This window comes from Solea senegalensis, linkage group LG18 (genome assembly GCF_019176455.1).
Source record: "Solea senegalensis isolate Sse05_10M linkage group LG18, IFAPA_SoseM_1, whole genome shotgun sequence".
Lineage (NCBI taxonomy): Eukaryota > Metazoa > Chordata > Actinopteri > Pleuronectiformes > Soleidae > Solea > Solea senegalensis.
This window is the reverse complement of record NC_058041.1, coordinates 4002302-4014457: the sequence shown is the minus strand read 5'-3', so window position 1 is coordinate 4014457 and position 12156 is coordinate 4002302. Positions and strand designations below refer to the sequence as shown.

General features: G+C 39.8%; 1 protein-coding gene across 2 annotated transcripts in view; it reads right to left on the bottom strand.

Moving 5' to 3' along the window:
• Window positions 1-12156, bottom strand: part of LOC122759103 (zinc transporter ZIP11-like) — a 91343-nt gene that overhangs the window by 72794 nt on the left and 6393 nt on the right. For both annotated transcript variants that reach the window (XM_044013656.1, XM_044013657.1), the window contains exon 4: window positions 2191-2349. In XM_044013656.1, coding sequence (XP_043869591.1) covers window positions 2191-2349 — 159 coding nt within the window. The remainder of the gene's footprint in view (window positions 1-2190; window positions 2350-12156) is intronic.

Below are 12156 nucleotides of genomic sequence, written 5' to 3'. Positions count from 1 at the left end.
AGATAAAATAAATGTAAATGTAATGGATGCTGTAGTCACATGATCCTGTCATACAACAAAAATGCGCTTTTGGCAGGAAGTTGCTCTGTTCAAATCCATGGACATATTTAAATACCAGGCAAAGTGTCACGCTACTTGTCTCTTCATTTCACTGAATCATGATCGGATCAGTGATTCCCAAGGTGTAGGACGTGGTGGGACTGCAGGTGGGTGTTTTTAAAGGAATAAAACAAAGCCATTTTATCTGGCGTACTATAACAAGTGTCACCGTATTTGTTGATCTGCAGCTTTTATTTCTTTGGTTCAAGGTCATTCTTTTTCACAGCTAGCCAATCCAAACATTCAACACGGCAGCGGGTATGCAAAGGCCTGCTGAACCCACCAAATATTACACTGAGCCCAAGCTGTGATTGATTTTAATATGTGCATGAAAATGTTTTGGAGGGATATACAAGTGAATAATTCAACGTTCAAGTGATATTTTCTGCCCGTTAAATTATTAACTGCACTGAATTTTGGTTATCCACATATTCACATGAAAACAAGAAAATATCTATCTCTATAAATATATATATATATATATATACAGTATACATATATATACGTGGGCATTATTGATCCTAGGATTTAGAATCTGGCTGGGCCTCAGGGGATTTTCAGATTACAGAGTTGGACCACAGCCATGAAATATGCTCCGAGTATAGAAGATGGGGCGATACGAATCCACAGGCAACCGAATCCATAATCCAGGTAAGGCAAGGGCGTAGGGAAAGGTTTATAAGCGTTTTCATTACCCATGAAAAGCACTGCAGGGGCAATATAAGGGTCAGATATACTGTGCTCTCTGTCTATCGAGTTTTACGATGCATTGCTCAATCTCCATGGGTTTAACATGGACAGTGAACTTCTTTTTGGCTGAAACTTTTCCTGCCAACATGGCAGAGAAAACAAATACCGTCGGATTGCATTATTTTCCTCAAATAAAGGGCTCCTTCCATCACATAGCCTTCATAAAACAGTCAGGTAAGGTTGTCGTGGCTGCTGGTATGTTATATGATGATGACTCACTCGCTCTCTGACTCACACACACAGCCAGACAGAGGATAGAAAACCTAATTGTCATTTATTGGGGCTTCAGTCTCAACGGGCAAGACAGAGTGAAAAACAGATTTGTCCCAGTCTGAGATGGAAATAACAAAAATGTTTTCAGACTGGAATGAGACATACCACACTCATATGTTCTGTAATAGAGAAAAAGACTTTGTTTAAAGCGACTGTCTTTGTCATAGAGTCCTTTTTTTTTCATGTAGAAATCAATCGGACAGTCGCACAGAAGGCCATAATTCAACAGACAAACAGCTTTTGTGATAATAATGGCAATTCTTTATACTCTCGCAACCCTTGATTCCCTAATATTTGCCTATAAGAGCGTCTCCTCAGAAAAAGGTTATGTAATTATGTCCCAGCGTGTCACAGTTCTAGACAGACTTCGTAACAAAGGGGAACTCATTTGAGTGTCGAAGAAAATCGAAGGGAACGACGCAGAATGTCTCTGTATATTGAGCAGTTCTTTCTTTTTCTTCTTCTGCTTTAATCATTTGAGTAATTTGCCTCAGAAATCCGAAAAAAATATTTTTCAAAAACAAGTTTAATGGGAATTTAGTGTTGAGACATTTTGATTTTTCTCAAGCGACAATAGATGCGACAGATAAAGGTTTTAGTTTTTAAAAATACCTCCACTCTTCACTTAAAGGTCAAAGGGCAACTACAAAGTGAATCGCAAACTACTCAAATTGGGATTCTTGTTATCATTTCTTTAAGCATTAAAATGACTATTTGAAGACACTCATATTAAGGATTGGGAAAAAAACACTTTAAGGTTATGCACCAAACCTCAAATGTATTAATTGTAAAAAAACAATGGCTGCATTAACATCTAACCATGACTCCCGACACTGCTTTTAAAGTATATATAATATAAATGTTTTGGGTTGTTAAATGTTAAATGGGTTGAGTCGCTCAGTGGTGAAGACCGGTACCCTGTGTGTGAAAGACATCATGGTCGCAATGGTCGCACGTTCGACTCCACCCCTGGCTGATTGTACTCAATTCCATTGTAAGTCTCTTTGGATAAAAGCGTCTGCTAAATGACATGTAATGTGATGTAATGTAAAAATGTGAGGTACTTACCAGATGTAGCATCACCACGTCGGCGAAATAAACAAAAGCTGCCCCAAGTGTGAATCCCACAGCCACAGGCACAAAAGCGAAGGAGCCATATTTCCCAGAATCCTCTGCCATGTCGATGGCCGGCGCAAGCAGTGACCAATAAGAAGCAGCCAACATCACCTGAGAGAAGAAAACAGACGCAGTTTAGATACCTACATTTTTCAGACCACAGGAGTTTTTGTGCCATTTAAACACACATAGGAAAACGACAGCAAGCTTCTGTTGTTTGTTCCTGAACAGCTGCATCTTGCTCATTTCTATTCCTTTGTCTCCACAGAGATCATCTCGTGCTGCGTCCTGACAATATCAGCGGCCGTAAAATACCAAACACAAGTCTGCTTTCAGGCCTGCCAATCAAAATCAATGGAAGCCTCTTGCAGCAGTCAAACACGATGCGCTGCTGACATCAAAACAAGTCAGTGCAACGGCGAAGGTGATTGTAATTGTAATTGCGTGGCTCGATATCAAAGTCTGGGAGCTAAGAACTGCTAAATTATCATAAACAATGTCGTTTTTTGCTCCTGTCCTATTCGTTCTGAATTGTCAAAGCCTGGCAGCGCGCAAACACTCATCATGACTCACCATGAAAAATGATATTCCAGTTACTTTACCAACAATCACCTTGATGCTCCCCAAAAAGATAACTGTAGTCATTTTCTCCAGATTGAGTCACAGCAATACACGTTTTCAGGTAGAAGCAGAAAAGGCCAGGGTTAAAAGACACTGTTCAATGTAAGCTTCATTTATATTCATGCAGCACCTTTGCTTTTCTTAGTGGCAAACACAGCACGGCTATGAGATCAAACAGAATCCAGACGTACAGCTTTAGCAAATGGCCTGTAGAGAATGTGTACTTAATTGGTGAAAACGGTGCAAAGTATACATATAAATATACAAAATATACAGTTAAACCATTCAAAAACACTTTACATCAGAGCTCAGGTGTTCTGATGTTAGCCACATGCATTGATCTTTATATGTATGGGGTAAAGCACGAGCGATCAGCTGGCGGTTATTAAAACCTATTTCGAGTAGAACTGTGTAATATGATGAGATCCAGGTCAAGTTGATTTCATTACCGGACCAGAAAGTGCTCTAAAAACCAACTAAAACCTGGATCATTGATTGGAAATGCACCAAATTTGACCAGACAATAGTTCTATACTTATATTTGATCTGATCACGGTATTATTGCTTGAGAAATTCACACAAATCCACGACACAAGTCCTTCCTTGACCATAGCTTATCCTCCAAATCTCTGCTTAATTCAACGGATAAATAATTCAAGTGTTTTTTTGCTTTGTCACCGAGTGACTTGGTTTGTGTATTTGCACCAACTCATGAAATCTGCTTCTGTCACTCTTCCCGAAGGGTCTTTGCAGGCTTGAGTTGCCACAGCTGTCGCTTCTTTCTTTCATCCTTTTGTGATTCTCCGCCATGTGTCGTGCCGCAGGCAAAAAGCCTGTCCCAGTGTCAGTGTCTGTGTCTGGGGGTCTGTGTTGTGCACACCACTGTACCTTTGTGGCTTTTCATTTGTGGATTCTCTCAGAACATTTCTGAGGACTCGCGGATGTGTGGACTTCTTATAAGATCAGTAACCACTGTTCACTGACAGTGACACGGCTAAATAAACAATGGCATGATGAACAGGTCTTATCACCACGCAGTATGCTGCCGTACATTGTAATATAACTGGGGCTGCTACAACTAATCAGCGAGTATTTGACGAGTCAATAATTGCCAGATATTTTAGTTTGAGTGCTGTTTTTCTCATTAAGCCTCTGCATTTGATTATGTTCTGGTTTCTTTGCTCCTCCACGACAGAGAAATAATGAATATCGAACTCCTGATCGATTAAAACGAGATAGTAATCTGACAAACTCATTTGTGAAGAATGTAATCGTTAGCTGCAGCCACACTTGGAATATATATATATATATATATATATATATATATATATATATATATATATATACATATGTACATATATATATATATAATTTCATCATGGTGATGATTTGTGCCAATCTCCTCTGCAACTTGTATAAGGAATATCAGAGAAACTGACAAATGAGGCCTTTGATCGTAACTAAATCATAAAACATATTATTCTTCAAAGTGACATGGATCTAAAGGAAATACTGGCCTTTGGAGACGCAATTATGCTACTTATGCTACTTAAACTAAAAGGACCAGGCTGAAGAATCATATTTCCATTTCATTTTGTTCCACTCCACTGATCTATCTATAAACGCAGGGGCGTCCGTCTGTCCGTTAATCAAATAACTGTCCGAAGGTTCGCTTCGAGTTCTGGCTTTGAACTTGTTAGGTAGACTTTTAAGGGCACTTCTCTCACAGAGTGAACAACTGGTTCTAGCCACACCAATTATTCCTCACTATTGTTGTGGTTGCAGGATACATACTGCCATGTTCACTGACTGGAATCACACTAGCAGCATAACCCTTAATTATATATGTATATATATATATATATATGTATATATATATATATATATATATATATATATATATATATATATATATATACATATATATATATTTATATACACACACATATATATATACACATATATATATATACATATACATATATACACACATATATATATACACATATATATATATACATATACATATACATATATATATATATATATATATATATATATATATATATGTAAAGAAAAAAAGGACACAGCCCTCACTACCCTTCAATCACCCGGTGACCATTATGTACTTATGTGCCAATAGAGTCAAAGCAGGAAGCTGTCTACTGTTTAATTACAGTGGTTGCAATCAAAGAATTACCAGCTCGGACAAAAAGTGCTGTGATAACCGTCGAGCCTCGAAAGTGGACAAAACGGCCATGAAAGTCTTTAGTCCAAAAAACTGTTCAAATGCCAGGGTTACCTTTTACATTTGTACAGAAATGAGGGAAAATGTGATTTGTGTTGGAGGACTCACAAAAATTACCAACAATATATCTAATCAAATTATTTCTAAAGCAAAACGCTACAATAACGGAGGGTGCATTAATGAATGAATCAAACCAAACCAAAGTGTTTTGAAAGCAGTTTTTTGAGACCATATTTGGAGATATCTGCTGCCAATCACACAATTACTAAATTAATCGCCAACTATTTAGACAATCGCCGAATGATTGTTTTTAAGGCATTAAAACAAGTTCTCTGATTGTTTCAGCTTCTTAAATGTGAATATTTCCTGGTTTCTTTGCTCCATATAACAAAGAAATCATAAAAACTGAATAATTTTTGGTTTTGGACAAAAGGAGACATTTGAGAACATCATCCTTTCTCGGTTTGAAAAACACCGATCAACATTTTCTAAATTTTCTAAATCGGCAGATTAATCGATCATGAAAATAATCGTTAGTTGCGGCCATAGCCAAGTCCTAAAGCACACCCTGCGTTATCGTTTGATTTTCTCTATTTCATTCCATAATGTACAAAATGGACACTGTGCTGTATTGAATAAGACCTAAAACAAGTGATCGAAAACATAGACATCTACATCTAATTATGACATTTACTGACATCGTACATCAAGTGAGAAGTCGAACCCCCGATGGTCACTCAGAAGAACACAAGCTTTAAGCACCTCAGCATTGGATCCACTGTTCTGGACCTGGAGGCTACATCTGTTCTTTAGTCTGTGTTTCCCGCACATCTGATACATTTGCAGTATGAATCAAGGAAAAATACAGAGCTGCAGATCAGCCCTGGTGAAAAACTGAACAGAATGACAATGATTTTCATCTTGGAAAAATATGACCTACTCTGTGTTTCCATCTCTCCTCTTTTTCTGTGAGCAATGTACTTCTACACCTTTATTCTCTTATCCATCTCACCTCAAGTACCTGTTTCTAATTTGCATTTCCTGCAGCTAAACCCCAGATCAATTCCACAATCTCTAGCCTCATTCATTAAGCCTGAATACACAGACTAGAGGCTATTTAAACACCTGTCTCCCATTGAAGCCAGCACCCAATTACGGCTCGGTTATATACATCAGGCCAAAACGCAAAGCCGATATGTGCAAGCTCTGCTCCAGGAACATTCTCGTTATCATATGAACAAGCAAAGAAAGGTGGAATACATTTGCATACACATGCGGTGGCTTGGCGTTACAACTAAATAAATAACCTAACATGCTTAATGTCACCATAAAATACAAAATAATATGCAAGACAGCATGTGCAGCCACACATGAGATGAGAGATATATGCCTAGAGTCTGTACATTCTCCATCATCAAGGTCACTGTTTTTGCAAAAGTCACAGAGTCACAGTTTCGTCTCTCATCCAAGAGGCTTCTTCAGGTGTGAAGGTTTGTGGTGCGAATTGTGGGCATTTCACATTTCAATACAAGCCCATCTGTGCATATTTCTGCTGCATCTGAATGGTCACTGCCACTATTTTGTTTTATCTTCACATCGAACATGTCACATTTACATTTACAACCGTGCTTCCTACAACTTTCTGTTTTGGGCTGCAACAATGCAAACAACCCTGAATGCAAATTGGAGGTAGGAGGAGGCGATCGGTTGTCATGCAGTTTCTGTAGCATGCAGCAACTTGAACTTGAAGTCTGTCTCCTTAAAAACAAAAGATATCTGAGATTTGTTTGTACCTCCAAGAGCGACAGACATTAAGAAACAGATGCACGACACAAGCTAAGAAACACATGCCGATTGATGTTCAAGGTTAAAACCTGAAGAGGCAAGAGGTTGGAACTCAAGGTAAACAGTTTAGAGTATTGTGCGACTGAGCTTGATATGTGAAGAAGCAAAGTCACCAAAGCACATGGTGTAACACGTTTGGAATCAAAGGGAAAGCCATTTATTGTAACCATTACTATGTTTCATCAACAGTGTCATTATTATCTATTCTGTCTGTACCACAGGTTTCAGACCAGCACTTTCCAAGCAAACATCAAACAACGTAAGAGCATCAAGGTCATTACTTGACAAATGTGTGAAAATATATGCTGGGGCGTGCTGTTTTGTTCCTTTAGCTAGACTGCTTAATGGGCACACAAAACATCTTCCTGAAAAGGTCACATTTAAGTACTCGCTGCTCACATTCATTTGCATTCAAAGCCTTTAGTAGAAAAATCTCGACGGAGCAGAGGGCTCAAAACTGTGGGCACACAACAGCAAGAAGCTGAAATCACCCAATTTATTTCACAAAAACTGTCAAAACTACATAAACTTTGTAACCAACTGGGGGACAGCACCAGCCAATCACCTAGGTGTGACGTTGCCGACCTTGGGAGCCCACCGCTACTCCAAAGACAGCAAAGACGGACAAATGTGAGGGGAATCTGCGTTAACTTCCAGCAGCACAGGGAGTGTAGCTGAGTGAAAGCTACACAGCCGCTCTCACGGCCCCGTGCTGCTGCTAGTGGGGATGTGAATTAGTGCTAAGTTTCTATCTCTGACTACTAATTTGATCAGTGACATTCAGCCAATTTTCCAGTCGCAAGCGCGAGGCCCCAGGGCTATTTAAGTATGCTGTAAGAAGCACAACGCCGGCGGCTCTCCATCACTCCAAGGATGAAATATTGTCTTAAAAAAGCATTTAGTACATCAAAAGGAAAATAATGATGACGCTGACATTAATTATGTCACTTTAATTAGCTCCCTTTCTCTTCACGGTGGAACGTATAGGGCATTCTCATCATTCAATTAGCTTAGTTTTCACTCAGCCATTAAATGAAATGAGAGAATTTTATGTATAGACATTGAAATCCAATTGTTGTGCATAAAGCAATTTATTCATTTATTAAAATGAAAGATTCAAAATTCAACAATACTGTATACTGTACGCTAATTGAATAGCCTACTTAACTGTCATCATCCATCCATCTTCTAGCGCTGTGCCAGTGTCAGCTGACTTAGGGCAAAAGGCGGGGTCACACCCTAGACAGATCACAGGGCCAAATATAGAGGGTGCATTCACACAAGCAATCGCCAATTAAACCCAGTCCCCAGTCGTACTGAGTCTGGTGGACTATTAGGTGTGAAAACGACCAGAGACAAACCATTCACTCTCACACTCACACCTATGGTCAATTTCATTGCATGTTTATGGACTATGGGAGGAAGCCGGAGAACCCGGAGAAAACTCATGCGCCCCAGGGGAGAATATGCAAATTCCATGCAGAAAGGCCCTTGTTCCGACCGGTCGCAAACCCAGCAAGAGTGCCAATCATTAAGGTCCTAGTACACTTCCGTGCACATGCGCCGAAGTTGCATATTGCGGACCCCAGGGTCTAGACGCAGAGAATTGGACGCATTCATACCAAAGACGAAGAGAACGACGCTGCAGCTTCCTCGGACACGTCTCGTTCGAGTGGCTCACAGCTGAAAGGTCCATCGGTTAGGGGAGTCGGGGTGTCAGCGGGTTCAAGGGTCGCCAGGTCGAGGCTTGGATGAATGTCCTTGGTGACTATTTCTTCTGTTGTCGAAATGTTTTCTCTGCTTGGTGAGTGGGGCTTAATATTCCACCTACTGGTGGTGGAATTTCAGTCCGCACATGCGCTGTCCACACACAACCAACTTCTTTGCATGTGGTTCCAAAATCTGGACATTGATGACACAATTTGCGCGTTTGGCGTACCAGGGCCTGTGTGGCCCAACTATCATCATCCATCCATCCGTCCTTTTTCTACCACTTTATCCTCCACATGAGGGTCCCAGGGATGATATTAAGAATACAAATTCACGGGTAAATGATCGCCCTATGTGATATAATTTATGCTACACGAAAGCTAGAGATTTGCTCTTCATAACATTGTGCACCCATTCACACCATTAAAACAGCACCGCCTCGCCGTTTCCTGCATTCCCCCAACACCGTGTCATGTCAGTCAATCTCCACTTACTGTGTCCTACATAGCCACTCAAGGCAGCTATCCAACAGAGACTGGAGAATTCAAACATTTCGGTGCAGTTTGAGTGGCACTTGTTTAAAAAAGGTGGAAGGACAGCTTACAAAGGAGAAAAACAATATGTGCTTATATTCTATATGTATATATATGCATCCAGACAGACATGAGGGCCGCGTGTTAATAATAAGGTAAGGACGTGCTTCCTGAGAACATGACCAGATGTGTATTTCTATTTCAATCCAAACGACTGAACCTAAACATACATTACCTCTTAGTAAAACAAATATAAAACTTAATTTCTGGTTACAGAGTGTTTTGAAACCCGAGTTTCCGTCATTCATTTGAGCAGCGCCACTGGATTGCGTTTGCGTGGTTGTCATGGAGGTGACTTGGTGCAATCTCCTGCACATATGCAAACACCTGATGCTACAAACTGAGGATGATGATGTGATGTTAACAAACAAACACACACTGGTGAAAGCCACATGATGAGACTGAAAGTGTGTCTGTCTCTTGTTTGTGTCAGAGCTTTTTAATGATTAGTATAATGTACGATGTGTCATGGTCGAGGCAATTTTGTGCCTCATGTTAAGAACATGGTATCAACTCATTGAATCTGTGTTTTAGAATGTTTCTTGGCAGGTTATTTAGAGGATGGGCAATAAACCAGCTTTTTCTTTAATTTCTTGAAACTTGGAGAGAGACACAATCTCTCTCTCTCTCTCTCGCTCAGTGGATATGTGTCTCAATAAAAGGTGCTTATCTGAACACTGTCCATTTGTTCAAGAAAAATGGTGCAGTGTAAATGAGGAGGAGAGTGTGGAGGCACTCTGTTTACATGCATGTTAAAAGTCAGATTTTAGACTAACTAAGACTAACTAAGTGTAAACACATTAGTGCGACTAAAATCAAGCTAGTCCTAATCGCACACCTGGATAGTGTGATTCATAGTCCGATTACTCTTGCATGTATACGCTTAGTTGGACTAGAGTCGGACAAAATTTCCTCCCCGGTCTTTGAAACAGAAGTAGGAGGAGACGACATATAAACTGCGACAGCGGCGGTGACAACACAGCAACCACAAGAGCCATGCTCGATCTAATTTGTATCACGGTGAACACGTACAGCAGGTGCGAAACACAACACGTTCCATCTCGCCGCTATCTGTCTTTCTGTGACGTAAAGGTCAACAGGATTGAATACGCACTAGCTTATAGAGAATGGTTAAGAAAAACCCATTTTAGGTTGTCCAAATGCGTGACAGTTTGGTTTACGTTCACTGGCAATAATCTGCTCCGCTGCAGCAGGTAGTATGACGCTCTTACACAGCAGTGAAAACTCACGAGCCAATGAAAACTGTTTGTCCATGAGTGTCGGACATCTGGAGACAACTTCATACACTATATGGATCAACTGAGCCTTGACAAGCCCAAAAAAACAAATCATTAAATATTTCTGGATAATAACTTAAAAGACGTCATTCGCTGTTACTGCTTTCTCATCTCTATGACAACTTTAAGAAGAATAAAGTGTGACACTGCGGGTAAAAACATGTCAAGACAGGTGGGACTGCACGGAGGAAGAGGAGGAAGAGGAGGGGGAGGTATTAAATCACCAAAATGGCGTCACATTGTTTTAGTTATTTGCCAATAATTACACAAACACGGTGTTCTCGGACAGCATGACGCAGCTTTCTGCTGTGAGTGTGTGTGTGTGTGTGTGTCTCCATCAGTATGTGAGTGTGTCTCCATGTGTTGGTTTCAGGGTGTGTGGGTTAGGGGAACAGCAGATGCAACAAATGGGAACAGGATGGCATCTGAATCATATGAGAAGCACAAAGCATCACACGGGCAAGTCACAAATACACCCTCCAAACCTCACACACACACACACACGCACGCACACAGACAACATTGATTTGTTTTTTCTTTGTGTGTTCGACCTGGACTGAGGATGCCTGTCCTTCTGGGACAAATCTATTCCACGGTGATGCACCTGCACTTGGCAAAAATGTGCAGATACACGAGGCAAGGAAAAGTGTGAGTGAAGCCCTTTTGTATTGTGTGTGGTGGATTTGAGTGAAAACTCGCTCGTAGAATGACTTACAAACATGACTTGCAGATTTGCATATCGTCGGGATCACGGAGAATAACAAATGACTACAAATGACACCATGTACACTCTTTGAGGGTACGAATAAAAAGCCCAGAGTAAAAGACAGAAGTCTACAGGAATCATTGGAGATGGTTAAATTCACGTGTTCATGACACTCATCATGTTTGCATTTGTACAAAGATGATCATTATGAGCTGGCATAATAAGTCATTAACTGCTATTTTAAACATAGATGTGCTATGTTCTACGTGTTTTTCTGTGTTTTGTTCTTTATTTTGCACCTGCTAACATTCTAATCATTAAAAAAAAAAATTCAATATTTTAAAATCCATTACACAATGTTTACTTAATCGCCTCCCAAGAGCCACACTTAGATCAGGTGTTTAACAAGAGATTGGTGCTAATTTTGGCACAGCACGAGCTCCTCGGGAAGTTATTACTCTCACAAATAAAAAATAATAATTATTAACACGGTAGAAAAACAGACTCAAGCTTTACTAACTAGGGCTGCACAATTATTTGATCATTAGTCAACTATTTTGAGTGTTTTTTTTTAACACTTAAAACAAGCTTTCTCATTTTCTTAGTTTTTTAAATGTTAAATATTTTCTGGTTTCTTTGCTCCTTATAACAAAGAAATCATTAAAACAGACACTAAAAAGGACCAACAAGTACTCAATTAATTGAGAAAATATTGAAAATAATCGTTAGTTGCAGCCCTAATTGTAACAGATGCTCATAACCTACTAATAAACGGCCTGTGTGTACCAGGTATTCCTGATGTTGTGGGGACCAAAATCTGTTCACACGGTCACATTATGGGCAGTAAAATCAAGTTCACATGACGTAAAAAAATAGATTTTAAGGTCAAGACATGTT